Below are 20,776 nucleotides of genomic sequence, written 5' to 3'. Positions count from 1 at the left end.
TGAATTGCTCATAAAACATGCACTAAAATGGCATTCTGTGTATTTATGGCAGCCTGTTCGGGTGCCATCAGTTGCAAGTATTTGTGTCTTCAAGAGGCCATAAGCCAGCATCCGTTTCCCATGACCACATTATTTATAGTGGGCAATCTCAGGAGCCCTAACCACAATGAAATTAGTCTACATACTGCCTACCCCTATATGCAAAGATGGAGGGAGGAGGAAAGTAATAAAGCAGGATAGTTTGCTCAACATCTGTCAGTGGGAAACAGTTGGAAGCTATTATTAAAAGCATTGTCTCAGAGCACATCCAAGGTAATTAGGTATAATCAAAGTGGCTTTGCAGGAGAAACGCTCTGTCCGCCAGAGAAAGCAACCTCTCCCAGTGGCCACACATTTTAACTCCACGTTCCATTCCCATTCTGATATGTCTATCCACGGCCTCCTCTACTGTAAAGATGAAGCCACACTCAGGTTGGAGGAACACCATATATTCCATCTGGGTAGCCTCCAACCTGATGGCATGAATATTGACTTCTCTAACTTCCGTTAATGCCCCACCTCCCCTTCACACCCCATCCCTTATTTATTTATTTAATATTTTTTTTTTCTCCCTGTCCCTCTCACTATAACTCCCTGCCTACTATCCACCCTCCAGGCTCCCCTCCCCCCCTTCTCTTTCTCCCCAGGCTTCCCGTCTCATGACCCTCTCCCTTTCTCCAGCCTGGTATCCTTTTTGCCAATCAACTGTCCAGCTCTTGGCTCCATCCCTCCCCCTCCTGTCTTCTCCTATCATTTCGGATCTCCCCCTCCCCCTCCCACTTTCAAATCTCTTATTAGCTTTTCTTTCAGTTCGTCCTGACGAAGGGTCCCAGCCCGAAACGTTGACTGTACTTCTTCCTACAGATGCTGCCTGGCCTGCTGCGTTCACCAGCATTTTTTGTGTGTGTTGCAGGAGGAAATCCTGGCTGACCAGTTCATTGTTGCTCCTGGAACAAGCAACTTGTGCTGTGATAAAGGGATGCACTGTATTCAGATGGCCAAATGGCATTTGACAAGGTGTCACATCAAAGATTATCATGGAAAATAAAAGCTCAGTGTAAGAGATACCATATTAGCACGGATAGAGGAACGAGTGCCACACAGATCAGCCCTAGGGGCCAAGGACCAAACATTTGGCAGCTAAGATCACTAATCGCAAAGACAGGTGGGAAAGTAAGTTGTGTCGGCTGCATGAGGAGACATCAATGGAACGAGTGAATGGGGAAAGAATAAAAGTGTGGCAAATGGAATATTATATCGTAAAATATTGCATTATCCATTTTGGTGAGGAAACTGAAAAAGATTATCTAAATGGCAAGAGCTTGCAGAGCTTTGAGAAGCTAAGGAATTGGGTGTTCAAGGGTACGCAGGTGCAGCAAGCATGGCGAAAGTTAACATTAGAACAATAGGATACAAAAGCTGGGAAAGTGTATTGTTTGCCATTATATCAGGCATCAAAGGTCTACTGAAGATTGTAAAGTCTTCTATCCTCTAGAGATAAACATTGAGAGGGGACTTAATTGAAACATACAAAACCCTGATGCATAATGGATGCTTTATCTGTGAGAGTACAGGTTTCCCCCGCTATCCGAATGTACAGCGTTCCTATGAAACCTTTCGTAAGCCGAAATGGTGTAAAGTGAAGAAGCATTTACCATTAATTTATATGGGAAAAATTTTTGAGCGTTCCCAGACCCAAAAAATAACCTACCAAATCATAACAAATAGCACATAAAATCAGAATCGGGAAGGTTTAGCCAAAAAAGCGATCTGCGGAAAAAAAAATCAGCATGTACACGCATGCGCACACACCTGCCCGCGCAAGGCTTCATGGTCATGGTAGTCTTTCTCGGGGTAAACACAAGTTTAAAGCGGATGCCTTTTTTCGAAAAAGTGAAAATCCTCTTCGGATTTCTTTCGGTTAGCGAAAACAGGTACTAATGTAGGTCATTCGTAAAAGCGAAGTGGTGTAAAGCAAACTTTCATAAAACGGGGGCACCTGTATTTAGTACTAGGAGTCACTGTTGCAAAATAAGGGATCACCCATTTAAGGCAGAGAGGAAGTGATTCCACCCCCCGCCCCCAGAGGATGATAAACTGTTACAATTTTCTTCCTCAAAAGGAAACAGGAGTTTTTGAACATTTTAAAGGAGAATTAGATAAGAATCTTGATAAACAGGGAGCAAAAGATTAGGCAGGTAGAAGGGAATGTGTTTTGTTTACAAGGAAATCAGTCTTGACCTTATCACAGTTAGTGCATTGCTTTACAGCGCCAACGATCCCAAGCATGGTTCTATTCCTGCTGCTGTCTGTAAAGAGTTTGTACATTCTCCCCGTGACCACGTGGGTTTCCTCTGGGTGCTCTGGTTTCCTCCTGCATTCCAACGACATGCAGGTTAGCATTAGTAAGTTCTGGACATGCTATGTTGGCACCAGAAACATGGCGACATTTGTGGACTGTCCCCACTGCACCCTTAAACTGTGCTGGTCGTTTATGCAAAAGGCGCATTTCATTTTATTTTTCCATGTACATGTAACAAACAAAGATCACCTTTAAATCTTTAAATAGTCAACTAGGCTCAAGGGACACGTAGCTTATTCCTGTTTCTAATTTGTATATTTGTATACATACATCTCTTCGGAAAAAATAGTAATTACTAAATTCAACTAAGGCTGAAAGTCATTACGCTGCTTGGAGAGATATGTGGCATAGAGTCAGTGGCAACTTTATTGAGTACACCTGTACATTTATGCAAATATCTTATCAGCCAATCGTGACAGCAACTCAGAATCAGAATTATCATCACCAGCATGTCTCTAGAAATTTGTAATAAAACTGATTCTGATTTGCTGTCACGTAATTGGCTGATAAGATATTTGCACTAATGAGCAGGTGTACAGATGTACTTAATAAAGTTGCCACTGAGTTTATGCCACATATCTCTCCAAGCAGCATAATGACTTCCAGCTTTGGTTGAATTTAGTAATGCAAACATGGTCAAATCAGTTGTTTTTCAGACCAAACATCAGAATGGGAAAGAAATGTGATCTTAATGACTCTGACTGTAGAATGACTGTTGGTGCCAGATGAGGTGGTTTGAGTATCTCAGAAACTACTGATCTCCTGGGATTTTTGTGCAGAGAATGGTGTGAAAAACAACAAAAAAAAAGTGAGTGGCAGTTCTGCTGTGAAAACGCCTCATTAATGAGAGAGGCCAGAGGAGAACGGCCAGACTGGTTCAAGCTGACAGGAAGGCGACAGTAATTCAAACAACCATACTTTACAACAATGGTGTGCAGAAGAGCATCTCTGAATGCAGAACATGTCCAACTTTGAAGTGGATGGGCTACAGCAGCAGAAGATCACACTGGGTTCCACTAAAGTGGTCACTGAGTGAATATAAAACTTTATTTAGGCCACATTTGGAGTATAGTGTGCAGTCCTAGATGCCATACTATGAAATGAATGTGCAGGCTTGGTAAAGATGCAGAAGAGGCTCACCAGGACGTGGTCTGGATCAGAGTGTACCAGCTATAAGGGTAGTTTGGACAAACTGGGATTGTTTTCACCTGATATCCTGATAGAAGTAAATAAGGTTGTAAGAAGCAGAGGTGCCTAAGAAGAACATGGTGACCTGCCTCAATGACTACCATCCAGTAACACTCACATCCACTGTGATGAAGCGCTTTGAGAGGTTGGTGATGAAACCCAACAACTCCTGCCTGAGAAGTGACTTGGATCCGCTCCAGTTTGCTTATGGGAGCAGTGGGTCCACAGCAGATGCCATCTCATTGACCCTAGCCTCAATACCGCCTTGTGCAATTTGATGCTCGTTTTCCTCATATGCAGACCACAGTCAGTTCGGACTGGCAGCAACATCTCCTCCACAATCTCCATCAGCACCAGAGCACCACAAGGCTGTGTGCTTAGTACCCCTGCTCTACTCACTTCATACTTATGACTGAAGTTAAACATAGCTCCAATGCCATTTTTAAGTTTGCTGATGACATCGTTAATGTTGGCCAAATCAAAGGTGGTGATGAATCAGCCTATAGGAGGGAGACTGAAAATCAGGCTGAGTGGTGCCACAGCAACAACCTCTCTCTCAATGTGTAAGCAAGACCAAGGAGCTGATTATCGATTTCAGGAGGAGGAAACCAGAGGTCTATGAGCCAATCAATCCTCATTGGGGCATCAGAGGTGGAGAGGGTCAGCAACTTTAAATTCCTCGCTGTTATCATTTCAGGGGACCTGTCCTGGGCCCAGCATGTAAATGCAATTATGAAGAAAGCGCAGCAGTGCCTCTACTTCCTTAGAAGTCAGCGAAGATTTGGCATGGCAACTAAAACTTTGACAAACTTCTATAGATGTGTGGTGGAGAGTATATTGACTGGCTGCAGCACAGCCTGGTAAGAGAAACACCAATGCCCTCAGATGGAAAATCGTAGAAAAAGTAGTGGATATAGCCCAGTCCATCACAGGTAAGGCCCTCCCCACTATCGAATACATTTACATGGAGCTTTGTCGCAGGAAAGCAGCATCCATCATCAGGGACCCCCACCACCCAAGGTCATCCTCTTTTCTTCATGCTACCATCAGAAAGAAGGTTCAGAAGGTTCGGGGCTCACACCACCAGGTCCCGTAACAGTTACTAACCCTCATGCACCCAGTCCAGTAACAGTTACTAACCCTCATCCGCCCAGTCCAGTAACAGTTACTAACCCTCAGCCACCAAATCCAGTAACAGTTACTAACCCTCGGCCACCAGGTCCAGTAATAGTTACTAACCCTCAGCCACCAGGTCCAGTAATAGTTACTACCCCTCAACCACAGGGGATAACTCCACTCAACTTCACTTGCCACATCACTGAACTGTTCCCACAACCAATGGACTCACTTTCAAGGACTCTTCATCTCACGATCTCGATATTTATAGCTTATTTATTTATTATTAATACTTTTTTTTCCTTCTATCTTTTTGTATTTGCCCAGTTTGTTGTCTTTTGCCACACTGAACGCCTGCCCTGGCGGGGTGGGCTTTCATTGATTCTATTATGGTTATTGGATTTACTAAGTATACCCACAAGAAAATGAATCTCAGGGTTGTATACGGTGACGTACATATACTTTGATAATACATTGACTTTGAACTTTGATACAGATCAGGTAGTCGGTTTTAATCCCCACAGTAGAAAGGTAAACCATTAGAAAGTTTAGGACAGCGGTCCCCAACCACTGGGCCGCGGACCGGTACCGGGCCGCAAAGCATGCGCTACTGGGCCGCGAGGAAACGATATGATTTGACGATATCAGTCAGCTGCACCTTTCCTCATTCCCTGTCACACCCACTGATCAGCCATTACGCATACGAGGTCATGACCCGCGCGTCATCCGTGTCAGGGTGGGAAGGAGATCAACTCCTCCAGCTTGCAAATGACGACGGGCTGAAAAGTATGTTTGACATAACATCTCTGCCAGCATTTTGGATCAAAGTCAAGGCCAAATATCCTGAGATAGCCAGGAAAGCACCGAAAACGTTGCTTCCATTTCCAACATATCTGCACTGAATGCAACGAAAACTAAATTACGGAATAGACTGGACATAAGGAACCCCCTTCGAGTATCGCTGTCTCCCATCACCCCTCAATAGGACCATGTTGTTGTAGAGAAACAAGCCCAGGGCTCCCACTGATTCAGCGATATTGGTGTGTTGCAATGATTTTATATATTTATACGGGGAAAATATGTGCTGTGTGTTTAATATCCAAATGTTACTAAAAATGTTATGATGCTATTGACTTATAAGTGACCGTATAACAATTACAGCACGGAAACAGGCCATCTCGGCCCTTCTAGTCCGTGCCGAACGCTACTCTCACCTAGTCCCGCCGACCTGCACTCAGTCCATAACCCTCTATTCCTTTCCTGTCCATATACCTATCCAATTTTTCTTTAAATGATAATATCGAACCTGTCTCTACCACTTCTACTGGAAGTTTGTTCAACACTTACTTCAAGCTCCCCTGATAATTGACTTATCACTATATTCATGCGAGGAAAATATGAGCTGTGTGTTTAATATTAAGTTCATTAGATAAACCCTTTTAGAAACAAAATTGAGTGTATTACCCACTTATCACCTATATTCCAGTAGTGATTAACACCCACCCCCACGAACAGAATCGCCAAAAAGGATTTGCTGGTGGGGGGGAATGGGCAGGTCAAGACGCGCATGCGCACTGGTGCACACGCAAGGCTTCATGGTCATTGTAGTCTTTCTGGGTAAACAACGCATTTGACTGCTACGCTTGTCCGTTGGCAACCCCACTCCCCGGTCGGCTGGTCCGCAAGAATATTGTCAATATTAACCCGGTCTGCAATGCAAAAAAGGTTGGGGACCCCTGGTTTAGGAGAGAATGAAGGTGATACAGAACATAAAACACAGAAATTTACAGCGCATTACAGGCCCTTCGGCCCACAATGTTGTGCCAACCATGTAACCTGCTCTAGAAACTGCCTAGAATTTCCCTGGTGCATAGCCCTCTATTTTTCTAAGCTCCATGTACCTATCTGAGAGGCTCTTAAAAGACCCTAATGTATCCACCTCCACCACCGTTGCTGGCAGTGCATTCCACACACCCACCACACTGTGTGAAAAACTTACTCCTGACATCCCCTTGGTACCTATTTCCAATCACCTTAAAACTATGCCCCCTTGTGCTATCCATTTCAGCCCTGGGAAAAAGCCTCTGGCTATCCACACAATCAATGCCCCTCATTATCTTATACACTTCTATCAGGTCAGCTCTCATCCTCCATCGCTCCAAGGAGAAAAGGCCAAGTACATTCTCATAAGGTACACCATCCTGTCCAGGCAACATCCTTGTAAATCTCCTCTGCACTCTCTCTATGGTATCCACATCCTTCCTGTAATGAGATAACCAGAACTGAACACAGTACTCCACGTGGGGTCTGATCAAGGTCTTATATAGCTGTAATATTAGCTCACGGCTCCTGAACTCAATTCCACGGTTGATGAATGCCAACACATCATACGCCTTCTAACAACACTGTCAACCTGCGGAGCAGCTTTAAGTGTCCTTTCGGCACTGACCCCAATATCTCTCAGATCTTCCACACTGCCAAGAGTCTTACCATTTATATTATATTCTATCTTCAAATTGGACCTACCACAATGAACCACTTCACACTTATCTGGGTTGAAGTCCATCTGCCATTTCTCCACCCAGTTCTGCATCCTATTGATGTCCCTCTGTAACCTCTGACAACCCTCCACACAATCCACTACACCCCCAACCTTTGTGTCATCAACACAATGTGAGGCGAGTTTGTTTTTTTTTAATACACAGAGTGGTAAGTGTCTGAAACATGCTGCCAGGAGAGGTTGTAGAAACAGATACAATAGCAATGTCTAAGAGGCACTTATGAAAGCACATGAACAGGCAGTGAATGGAGAGCTAGAGACCATAGACAGGCAGATGAGATTAATTTAATTTGACACCATGGGCAGCACAGATACTGTGAGCCAAAGAGCCCGTTCCTGCACTGTTTTATGTTCTATAAATTGTGGCCATTTCCCAACTCCTAATTATACCTCAATGTAATTTCCACGTCAATAGAGGCCTCCCAGACCAGAAAACTTGGGGGAATTCATCAAGCTCATGGCTACTCAAATACTCCCACCTGAGTTAGGATGACCTGCGACAAGCGCGAGCATCTTTTCCCTCACAATTACCCAATCCAAGCTGGAGCTTTGAGCTCACAGCCTTTTGTCTCAGATTCAAGGGAGGGAGAAACGAAGCCTCAGAAAAATCAAACTAACACAAAGGTGTTAATCCATTTGATTAAGCAGTATGAAAACAAATTTAAAACATTCCCAGGCAAAAGACTTTAGTCTCTGAAGTGCTTAATTTGATGTCTTCACAGCTCACAATCAGATGGGCTAATAAAAGTGGAATGTAATTTAAACTATCAATTATCTCAGAGCATCTGTCTGCAGGTATAAATAGCCCACATAATAATCTTGATTCCCTCTCCTTTAACATTCTGTTAACGTTATGGCTGGGTCAGATTTGAGACTGCCTGCTCACATTTGGGTCTTCTAACATTTGGACATCACTATAATTTTAAAGTGACAAAATATCGATAAACACGAGAAATTCTGTACACTTTCAAAATCCAGAGCAGCACACACAAAATGCTGGAGGAACTCAGCAGGTCAGGCAGCATCGATGGCAATGAATAAACAGTCGACGTTTCAGGCCGAGAACCTACTTCGGTGCTAAGAAGGCAGGGGAAGATGCCAGAATAAAAAAGTGGAGGGAAATAAAGATGGCTGTTTGAATATTCAAGATCCCATACAACATAAAATAACATCCCCAGTTTTTAGGGTTACTGATTGTGTTGTAAGGTTAAAAACCAGGAAAGAGGATACAAGGGCTCTACCTTTGTCAAAATCTTACCTCAGATTCCTCTTCCTTTTTGACCATATCTCTTTGCAGGTGTTCCAGTGCAGACTTGGGGCTATGTCTCTCCAGGTAAGCAGCTGTGGAGACAGGAAGTAAATCCAGTCAGAAGATCACAGCAGTAAATATAATTCTTACACAAAGAAACATCACCAACGCGGAGTTCCATTTCTGCAGAGTTCTATCGTCTCACTAGATTGGGAACAAATGTATGAATTCACCTGGTGGCAGTTTGACCACTTTGAAAGACTGAGAATCATTACCACCTGAAAGGTCACTGTGATAATCCTTCATCCAACAAATCTCCAAAGTTCATCAAAGTTGCTGGTGAACACAGCAGGCCAGGCAACATCTCTAGTTAGAGGTACAGTCGACGTTTTGGGCCGAGATCTGACGAAGGGTCTCGGCCCGAAACGTCGACTGTACCTCTTCCTAGAGATGCTGCCTGGCCTGCTGCGTTCACCAGCAACTTTGATGTGTGTTGCTTGAATTTCCAGCATCTGCAGAATTCCTTGTGTTTAAATCTCCAAAGTTGACTATTTACTCTTTTCCTAGATGTCGCCTAACCCACTGAGTTTCGTGTGTGTTGCTCCAAAGTATATCATTAGATTTCATTTGACAATCTTTACTGAGGACTGAGGATGTGTGATTCAGCAAAGGAGATGGGTAACTAGGCATAACAGTGCAAGAAGCCTCAAACATAGAGGTAAGAATGGGGATGGGATGAGGAATTATTGGCTGGTAACAGAAGCTCAGGGTCACTTTTGGGATGAGACCCACAAAATGATCAGCAACACACACAAAATACTGGAAAAACTCAGTAGATCAGGCAGCACCTATGGAAATGAATAAACAGTCAACATTTCAGGCCAAGACACTTCTTCAGAAGTGGTACAGACAGGGGAAGATGCCAGAATAAAAATGTGGTGTGTGAAAGGTAAAGGACTGCAGAAGGAGGAATTTGATAGGAGAGGAGAGTGGACCATAGGAGAAAGGGAAAAAGGAGAGGCACCAGGAGGAGGGTGATAGGCAGGTGAGGTGAAGAGGTAAGAGGCCAGAGTGGGGAATAGAAGACAGGAGGAGGAGGAGGGAAAAACACAAAATTGATGTTCATACCATCAAGTTGGATACTATCTAGACGGAACATGACGCATTGCTCCTCCACCCTAAAAGTGGCCTTATCATGGCAAATGACAAGGCCATGGACTGACATGTTGGAATAGGAATGGGGATAGGAATTAAAATGGCTGGCCTCAAGGAAATTCCATTTTTTGTGGATGGCCAAACTGCATTTGGTTTCTTGAATGTAGAGGGACCACATCGTGAACTCCAAACCCTGGAAGCAGAAGTGATTTGGCATCTTACCTGGAAAGATTGATTGAGTTACTGGGAAAGGAAAAGGTGAAAGGGCAGGAAGTGTAGTGGCCTGACACTTTAATTCACCATCCCAATCTCACTCTGACCTTTGCTCATGGACTTTTGCACTCTTTCAATAAATGCCAATGTAAGCATGAGAAACAACACTTCCTTTTTTTTTGTCTAGGCATTTTGCACCCTGCATGACTCAGTGCTGAATTCTCCAATCACAAACGACAGTGAATCTGCAGATGCTGGAAATCCAAGCAACACACACAAAATGCTGGAGGAACTCAGTAGGCCAGGCAGCATCTACGGAAGAAAGTCCAGTTTTTGTTTCGGGTGAAGGATCTTGACTGTACTCTTTTCCATGGAAGCTGCCTGGCCTGCTGAGTTCCTCCAGCATTTTGTGTGTGTTGCTGAATTCTCCAACTTTAGATAATTCGCCGTTTCTTACTCTTTGTATCAGTTCTGGCCATCTTTCCTGACGTTGCTTTTTCCTCTTTATCTTTCATTTCTATAATCTATTACACAGAATTTACAACATCGGCAACTCGTTGAGCAAAGGAGCTAATTAACCTTTTAATGAAGCACATTATTTCACCCTGTCAGAGAAATTCCCTTTGTTCCACCCCCCACCTTTCCCTACTTTCTCTGCCTACTAACATGCTTCTCTAGTCCTGATGAAGGGTCTCAGTCCGAAACGTCGACTGTACTCTTTTCCATAGATGCTGCCTGGCCTGCTGAGTTCCTCCTGCATTTTGTGTGTGTTGCTCTGGATTTTCTCGTGTTTATGTTTCTCTCTTTCTCAGCCCGATGAAGGGTCTCAGACCTGAAATGTTAAGTTTCTCTCTCCGCAGAGGCTACCTGACCTGCAGAGTTTCTGTTCCAGCTCATTTCAGATTACCAGGGTGTGAACTGCTTGTGCTCAGTGTATGCAGATGAGGGAGAGGCTGGAACTGGCAACCCTTCAGCACTTGCAACCTGCCACTAGTACATGCATGAATGAAGTGACAAGTCCTCAGTGCCTGTAGCCTTTTCAATGCCCGTTTCTTTTGGATGAATGAATCTCTAAACTGTCAATTTATCACCAAGGTCTGAGCTGTGAACCCATTTAAGAACAATAAACTGCCTATCATTTACGCTGTCCTCATCCCTGTGATAGGTGGTGCTGATTAACTGTGTAATTGAAGCAGGCAACTGTTTAACACAGAGGAAGGGAGTAGAACAAACAAACAGCACTGAATATATTCACTATTATATCAATGGTGTGTTATTGATGGAAAAGCTAAAAATTAACCAATCAATGCTTCTTCACGCCGGGAAATATAGGGGAAAAAGTTGCAAGAACATTGCAACACACACAAAATGCTGGAGGGACTCAGCATCTATGGAAAAGAGTATCGTCAACGTTTCGAGCCAAGGCCCTTCAGCAGTCCTGCTGCCTGGCCTGCTGTGTTCCACCAGCATTTTGTGCGTGTTGCTTGAATCTCCAGCATCTGCAGATCTTCTCTTGTTTGCAAAAACATTGCTTTTCAGATTGCTTTTCTGTTATTACATGTGCAAAACTTAGGCAAAGTACATACAAAGTCCCACTAATTAATTATTAAACAAATTCTACTGGAATGGGTTACACTAGGAGAAACAGGGTGTAGTCCTGAAGAGATTTCATTGGTACTTTGACACTGGTTGAAGTAGTATACAGTTTATGTTAACAAATTTCATGACATATGTTGGTGATATTAAAACCTGATTCTGATGCGTCAAATCCTGTATACAGTTTATGGGAAGATTATGATTGTGGGATTAGTGTGATTTCAGATACCACACAAAATTCCAGGCTTGCTTTCCTTGGAAAAGAAGGCCTCATTGTGATTCAGATTGATTGAGATTTTGAAAAATTGATTAAGGGAAATTATTCCCGACAGCAAATGGTCAAACCCCAATGGGCTGGCTTAAACAAAGGAAATTTGAGGAGGGATACAGGAAGACATGCGCCAAAAGGTTTGATAATTAAAATCAACATGCCTGCTGCACCACCCAATTCTCTGATATTAAATCCTCAGCATCTATTCCATCCACACTATCTGCTCCTTCCACTAAACTGATAATTAGTGACATCATGTTCTTGATATTCCTGATTAATAAATTACCCTTTCTCTCCATTCCTTCCACTCTACCATCAGCAGACTTTTTTTTTACTAACTTAGCAGATGGCAAAGCATTTTAGCAATTTGAAGAGACTTTTAGAAACATGGCCATTCCAAAAGTGAGTGCTGAATCTGCAGAACAGAATGAGAGTTTATCATCAGATTGCCGTCTCTGAACAGCGCTGCAAGCCTGAAGCCCTGTACTTGGAGGTACCCCATGACTACAGCTGGGACTGGAGCAGATGGGAATAACTATAAAGTGGGAGACAATAATGAGGAGATAATGAGGATATGTTTGTGCAGTCGCTCTGCAATGCACCGGGGAAATTCCACGAAGTGCCCACAAAATGAGCACCACCATGATTGCCATCTGCTTCTCCGACCTCACCCATCTGCTTCACGGCACCCTCCATGTTCCTCGTGCAAACTCTACTGTCACATGTTCTTGTTCCAACAAGCTTCGGCTGTCTCTCCATGCCAAACAATCAAATCAGCACAGGTTTGATGCCAGCGTCAATGCTCCCCTCTTGGCTCAAAGGCAACCATAGGCAGTCGTCAGCCTTGTTTCAGAGAATTGCTCTGGGTTTTAGCCCAGCCCCTTTAATTGATTACTAGATGGTCAATGAATATGCAAGCCCAACCAACAAAAGAGGAAACCAAAAGATACAATTCCAACAGTTTTTGGACAGTACAGCGACACAACCAGTAGGGCAGCTGTCACACAGCTCCAGTGAGTTGGGTTCAATCCTGACCCTGGGTGCTACATGTGTGGAGGCTGGATATGCTCTCACATCCCAAAGATATGTAGTTTGGTAAGTTAATTGGGCTCTGTACATTCCCCTTTTATGTAGAATTAAGGGGTTGAAATTGATGACAGTGTGGGAACAGATAGAGAAGCTGAGAGATATAGAGGATTAGTAAAGGTAGATGTTTGGTCAGCATAGGCTCATAGACTATGCGCATAGTGGAAATGCGGTGTTTATATACCTATCAACGAAACGTCAAAGAAGGAGGGTGCCCACCTGATGACCCCGATGACGTACCTACCCTCCCTCCTTGTCACCACTCCAAGCCCACTGCCAACATCGAGAGTGCCAATTTACCATAAGGATTGAAACATCAAGTCCTAGTAGCTCCACTGCCTAAGTGGAACAGTGGCTACATTACTGGTTTGGTAAAAAAGCAGTAATGGTGCCTTATCCATTTAACAGTGAAAATACCATTATATTAATGGAATAAAAATCAAGATGTCTTGACCCGTAATACAGGACCTTCAATTCAAATCTTAACCTTTCTATTCTGATCTTTTGAATCTGTACGTAGAGCAGTACAGCAGAGCACAGGCCCTTTGGCCCACGTTGTCGTGCTGACCCATGCAAGTCTACGCCTTGATCAATCTAATTCCAAGATCAATCTAGCCTTCCTACACAGTTCAAAATCCTCCATTTTTCTTACATCCATGTGTTTATCTGAGTTTTCTCCCCCCAAAAGTCCCTATTATATCACCCTGAACAACCATCCACAAACAACAGTGTGTTCTCTGTAAAAAAAAACCTACCTCTGACGACTCTCCTAAACTTTCCTCTATTCACATTAAATAGGACGTCATCTGGTATTGGCCATTGGTGACCCAGATAAAGTTACTGGAGTTTCACTCTGTTCATGCCTCTCATAATCCTATAGACCTCTATCAAGTTGTCTTTTATCCTCCTTCGCTCCAAAGAGAAAAGTTCTAGCTCAGCCAACTTTTCCTCATAATACATGCTCTCTAATTCAGGCAGCATCCTGGTAAATCCTGTCTTCACCCTCTCTAAGGTTACCACAAACTTCCTAAGACGTGGCAACCAGAATTGAACAAAATATTCGAAGTGAGATCTAACCAGGGTTTTATAAAGCTGAAGAATTACCTTGTGGCTCTTGAACTCCATCACATGACTAATGAAAAGTCAGCACATCATACACCTTCTTAGCCACCCTATTAACTTGCACAGCAACTTTGATGGATCTATTGATTGGACTCCCAGATCCCCCTGTTCCTCCACACTGCCAAGAATTCTGCCATTAACCTTGTACTCTGCCTTCAAGTTTGATTCTCCAAATTGTATCAAGTTCACACTCTTCCAGATTGAACTCCATCACAACTTCTCTACCCAACTCTACATCCTGTCTATATCTCATTGCAACATGTGACAATCTTCTATACCATCCACAACACCACTAGCCTTCGTGTCGTCTGTAAATTTGATAACCCACCCTTCCACTTCCTCATCCAGGTCGTTGATAACAATCACAAAAGGAAGTAGAACAGATTCTGACAGAGCACCATTACACTGCGACCTCCAGGCAGAACATGCTCTATGCATGACCACACCCAGCCTTCTACAGGCATCCAAGCCTAAGTTTCCATGGCAAGGTTTTCTGGATGAGCTACCATGAAAAACCTTGTGAAACTGATACTAAAATCCATATATAGCACATCTACTGCTCTACCTTCATCAATTTGTTTTGTCACCACCTTGAAAAATCAAACTACCCTTGTGAGGCATGACCTGCCCCTCACAAAGCTATGTTGACAATCCCCATAAAGACTATGTCTCTCCAAGTGCTCACAAATCTTTCCCCCAAGAATTCTCTCCAGTAGTTTGACTACTAATGATGTAAGGCTCACTGCTGTATTATTCCTAGGATTGTACCTTTACCTCACAAAACGCTGGAGGAACTCAGCAGGTCCAGCAGCATCCGTGGAAACGATCAGTCGACGTTTCGGGCCGGAACCCTTCGTCAGGACCGAAGAGGGAAGGGGCAGAGGCCCTATAAAGAAGGTGGGGGGAGGGTGAGAAGGAGAAGGCTGGTAGGTTCCAGGTGAAAAACCAGTACCTTTACCTTTCTTGAATAGTGGTACAACATTTGCCATCCTCCGCTCCTGGCACCACTCATGTGGCCAGAAAAGGTGTAACAATCATTGTCAACTCCCCAGCAATCTCTTCCCTTGCTTCCTGTAGTAATCTGCAGTATATCCTGTCCGGCCCTGGAGATGTATCTATCCTAATGTTTTTCAGAAGCTCCACATTACCTCTTCCTTAACCTAAACTTGCTCTAGAACATTATCTGTTCTATGCTATTCAAAGTCCCTCTCCTTGAACACCCCCCCTATCTCCAAGCACATATCCTTCTTTATCCATGAGTGGCCCTACCCTCATTCTAGTGATCCTCCTGTTTTTCATACACGTGTAGAATGCCTTGGGGTCTTTCTTAATCCTACTTGCCAACGCCTTCTCATATCAACTTCTGTGGATATGTGCTGTCTCATATGTCGCGGGTGTTCATGGTCTTTGACCATGATTGTTCGTAGCAAATTTTTCTGCAGAAATGGTTTGCCATTGCCTTCTTCTGGGCAGTGTCTTTTCAAGAAGGGTGACCCCAGTCATTATCAATACTCCTGAGAAATGATCTGCCTGGCGTTAGTGGTCACATAACCAGAACTTGTGCTATGCACCAGCTACTTGTACAACCATCCATCACCTGCTCCCATGGCTTCATATGACCCTATGGGGCAGGGTGGGGGGGGGGAACTAAGCAGGTGCTAGTGGAGGGAAGGAGCGCTTTGCACATCCTTTATTAGAGAGGTGTCTCCACCCTGCCACCCAATGTCCGGGAAATGGAGGAGATGTGGGAGCGGACAACATCAGTAGCGGAGGAAGGGAAACCTCATTCCTTGAAGAAGGAAGATACCTTTAATATTATGGAAAGGAATACCTCATCCTGGGAACAGACACAGCAGAGACAAAGGAACTAAGGAAAAGAAATGGCGTTTTTTCAGGTGACAGGGTGGGAAGAAGAACAGGCAAGGTAGTTGTGAGAAATTGTACTAGAGGTGTTATTGAGCAGTTCAAGGTGGCGGTTGTTTCCAAATAAGATTAGGCAGTTCTTGACACTGTTCATATGCATGCCAATGTCAATTCTCCACTGCATTTTGTGCCACTAGCAATGTGCATAGCCCAGTTTCTTTCCTCAGCTGAATCACAGCCAAGATTTACAACCTGTTTGTTTAGCGAGGATTTCCACACTATAAAAAACCTGTATGATTTCAAGCCATACCTCTGGGGCATTTTAGGATATTATTGTTTCAATTGAGTTTTATTAAAAAATCAACTTCTGATGAAACATTGTTGTTCCTTTCCACACCATGTGACACATCAAGTGGCAATCTTGCCATTTCTTAAGCATTTGCCTGTGTTTTATGAGGCCGAGTTGCTAGCTTGACACTCAACCCAGCACGGATGCAAGGAGCCGGCTGGATTCGAACCCAGGACCACTCGGAGTCCAATGCGGATACCACTACACCACTGGTCAGCAAAACATAACTGACCTGAAATATTAGCCTTGTTCCTCTTTCCACAGAAGCTGCCAGACCTGTGTACCTCCAGCATTAAATGTTTCATTTCAGATGTGATATGTAGAGGACAAGTTGGCAGAACACTTCAATATGTTTTGTCTCGAGTATATGGATGAACGAGTACAGGACAAGGCTAATTTGTATCTCATATGGTGCAATGAGATCTGATTAATTAATAGCTGTGGTTAAGGGACTCTGGGGAACAGCAAATGAAAATATAATGGAATTTTATATTGAGTTTGGGAATAATCTGAAAGTAGACCAAACAAAGTAAATTCTGTAGATATGTTGGCTAAAATAGATTGGAAAATTACATTAGAAATTTTAATATCAGAGAAGAAATTGCAACTATTTAAATAAATAACATGTACAAATATTCATTAAAGAATAAAAAAAAGCCATGGTCGAACAATAATCTAAATCTGTCTCTAACTTCATATAACTAAAGGAAGAGGCTTATATTGGTGCATTAATGAAGTCAGAGCTTTAGGAGGGTTTTACAATTCAAGGAAGAGTGATTGATATATTGATAAGAAACACTGAAAATAGAATTAGAAGAAATCACAAGATATAAAACAGATGGTAAGAGTAACCTACTAACATGTAAAAAGAGATAAGTTAAATATATGGGTCCCTTAAACATGGAGAGGAGAAATAAGGAACTGGGGGAAATAGTAACGATGTCTTATTGTCTACAGAATTATAAGTTAAAACATTGGTAATGGGACTAACAAAACAAAACCAACAGATTTCTGGATCCAATGCTTACACTACAGAGACTTGGAAGATTTGGCTACAAACAGAACAGGTCATTAGTTTTGCTTTTCCAGAAATACCCAGATTTTAGAATTGTGCTCAAGAGTTTAAAGTATTAAGTGAAACACACTTACTCCAAAAAGAGCGGAGAAAATGAAGATCTGATGTCAATGGTAGGGACAATGCTAGAATCTCTTGTGAACATTGTAATATAGCAGCTGAGAGAAATTATAGTTTGATAATGTAGAGTGAACAAGGTTAGCCTAATTTGTCACATGTACATCGAAACAGACAGTGAAATGCATCGGTTGTGTCACATCAAATCAGCTGGGAGCAGCCTGAAAGTGTCGCCACACTTCTGCGGCCGAAATAGCATGCCCACAACTCAGTAACCCTAACCGTATATCTTTGGAACGTGGAAAGAAACTGGAGCACCTAGAGAAAAGTCACATGGTCTCAGGGAAAACGTACAAACCCCTTACAGGCAGCGTGCAGGAATCGAACCCCAATCATTCATTGCTGGCACGGTAAAACAATTGCACTAACTTCTACTCTATCACAAGGATTTATGAATGGGGATTGTTGCTAAATGGGTCCATTTCCAGTTCTGAAGAAAGCTTATTATAATTGAAATGTCAACTCTCTCCACAGATTTAATACTATCATCCCCTCAAAACTAATTAATAAGGTTCAAGACCTTGGCCTCAATGCCTCCTTGTACAATTGGATCCTCAATTTCCTCACTTGCAAACCCCAGTCAGTTCAGATTGGCAAAAACATCTCCTCCACAATCTCCATCAGCATAGCTGCACCACAAGACTCTGTTCTTAGTCCACAGCTCTTCTCACTTTATACTCATGATTATGAGGCTAAGCACAGCTCCAACGCCATATTTAACTTTGCTGATGACACCGCTGTTGTCGGTTGAACCAAAGGTGGTGGCGAATTAGCACGTAGGAAGGAGATTGAAATGAGAGTGGCACAACGTTGTGGGCCGAAGGGCCTGTAATGTGCTGGTAGGTTTCTAGTTTTCTATAACCTCTCACTCAATGTCAGCAAGACTAAGGAGCTGGTTATTGACTTCAGGAGGAGGAACCCAAAGGTCCATGAGCCAGTCCTCATCAGGGGATCAGAAAAGGAGAGATTCAGCAACTTTAAATTCCTCGTTGTAATCACCTCAGAGGATTTGTACTGGGTTCAGCACATAAGTGCCATTACGAAGAAAGCATGACATCACCTCTATTTTCTGAGAAATCTGCGATTCAGCATGTCATCTAAAACTTTAACAAACTTCTATAGATGTGTGGTGGAGAGTATATTCGCTGGTTGAGTCCAGCCTGGAATGGAAACATCAATGCCCTAGAGTGGAAAACCTTACAAAAAGGAGTGAACGTGGACCAGTCCATCACAGGTAAAGCCCTCCCCACCATTGAACACCTCTACAAGGAGCACAGTCACAGGAAAGCAGCATCCACTCTCAAGGATCCCCACCACCCAGACCATGCTCTCCTCAGTGCTGCCATCAGGAAGAAAGTACAGGAGCCTCAGGACCCATACTAGGTTCAGCAACAGTTATTACCCCTCAATCATCAAGCTCTTGAACCAAACTGTTCCCACAACCTATAGAATCACTTTCAAGGACTCTTCATCTCATGCTCTCGATATTTATTGCTTATTTATTATTGTTATTTTTTATTTCTGTATTCGCACAGTTTGTTGTATTTTGCATACTGGTTGTTTGTCTGTCCTGTTGGGTACCGTCTATCACTGATTCTATTGTGTTTCTTATATTTACTGTTTATGCTCACAGGAAAATGAATCTCAGGGTTGTACATGGCGATAGATAGGTACTTTGATAACAAATTTACTTTGAACTTTGTGATGCTGCCTCACCTGCTCAGTATTTCCAATTTTAATTTCAGATTCCCAATATCTTTAAATCTTGCTTTCACCTACCCTTAGGTAAAGAGGTGGGCATGAAAACTGCGGACAGAATATAATGCAGACAACTAGATTTAGTGTTGTGCAATGAACCGGATTTGATCAGGGACCTCGAGGTAAAGGAGCCATTAGGAGGTAGTGACCATAATATGATAAGTTTTAATCTACAATTTGAGAGGGAGAAGGGAAACTCGGAAGTGTCAGTATTACAGCTGAACAAAGGGAACTATGGTGCTATTCAATGGAACAATACCCTAGCAGGGATGACAGTGGAACAGCAATGGCAAGTGTTTCTGGGAATAATGCGGAAGGTGCAGGATCAGTTCGTTCCAAAGAGGAAGAAAGATCCTAAGGGAAGGAAGGGGAGGCCGTGGCTGACAAGGGAAGTAATGGACAGTATAAAAATAAAAGAGAAGAAGTATAACATAGCAAAGATGAGTGGGAAGCCGGAGGATTGGGAAACTTTTAAAGAGCAACAGAAGGTAACTAAAAAGGCAATACGTGGAGAAAAAATGAGATACGAAGATAAACTAGCCAAGAGTATAAAGGAGGATAGTAAAAGCTTCTTTAGGTATGTGAAAAGGAAAAAAATATTTAAGACCAAAATTGGGCCCTTGAAGACAGAGGTGGGTGAATTTATTATGGGGAACAAGGAAATGGCAGACGAGTTGAACAGGTACTTTGGATCTGTCTTCACTAGGGAAGACACAAACAATTTCCCAGATGTAATGGTAGCCAAAGGACCTAGGGAAATGGATGAATTGAAGGAAATTTATATTAGGCAGGAAATGGTATTGGATAGGCTGTTGGGTCTGAAGGCTGATAAGTCCCCGGGACCTGATGGTCTGCATCCCAGGGTACTTAAGAAGGTGGCTTTAGAAATCGTGGACGCATTGGTAATCATTTTCCAATGTTCTATAGATTCAGGATCAGCTGTGGATTGGAAGGTGGCTAATGTTGTCCCTCTCTTCAAGAAGGGAGGAAGAGAGAAAACAGGAAATTATAGACTGGTTAGCCTGACGTCGGTGGTGGGAAAGATGCTGGAGTCAATTATAAAAGATGAAATTACGACACATCTGGATAGCAGTAACAGGATTGGTCCAAGTCAGCATGGATTTACGAAGGGGAAATCGTGCTTGACTAATCTTCTGGAATTTTTTGAGGATGTAACTATGAAAATGGACAAGGGAGAGCCAGTGGATGTAGTGTACCTGGGCTTTCAGAAAGCCTTTGATAAAGTCCCACATAGGAGATTAGTGGGCAAAATTAGGGCACATGGTATTGGGGGCAGAGTACTGACATGGATTGAAAATTGGCTGGCTGACAGAAAACAAAGAGTAGCGATTAACGGGTCCCTTTCGGAATGGCAGGCGGTGACCAGTGGGGTACCGCAAGGTTCAGTGCTGGGACCGCAGCTGTTTACAATACATATTAATGATTTAGATGAGGGAATTAAAAGTAACATTAGCAAGTTTGCTGATGACACAAAGCTGGGTGGCAGTGTGAAATGTGAGGAGGATGTTATGAGAATGCAGGGTGACTTGGACAGGCTGGGTGAGTGGGCAGATGCTTGGCAGATGCAGTTTAATGTGGATAAATGTGAGGTTATCCACATTGGTGGTAAGAACGGGAAGGCAGATTATTATCTAAA

General features: G+C 43.1%; 1 protein-coding gene across 1 annotated transcript in view; it reads right to left on the bottom strand.

Annotated features, from left to right (window-relative positions):
* The window catches only part of vps37d (VPS37D subunit of ESCRT-I), a 56,687-nt gene that overhangs the window by 14,447 nt on the left and 21,464 nt on the right, over positions 1 to 20,776 (bottom strand). Inside the window, exon 3 of the mRNA XM_072243509.1 lies at positions 8,524 to 8,606. Within this exon, the coding sequence (XP_072099610.1) occupies positions 8,524 to 8,606 (83 nt within the window). The remainder of the gene's footprint in view (positions 1 to 8,523; positions 8,607 to 20,776) is intronic.

This window comes from Mobula birostris, chromosome 25 (assembly GCF_030028105.1).
Source record: "Mobula birostris isolate sMobBir1 chromosome 25, sMobBir1.hap1, whole genome shotgun sequence".
NCBI lineage: Eukaryota > Metazoa > Chordata > Chondrichthyes > Myliobatiformes > Myliobatidae > Mobula > Mobula birostris.
The sequence above is the reverse complement of the archived record's forward strand: the minus strand, read 5'-3'. Positions and strand labels throughout refer to the sequence as shown.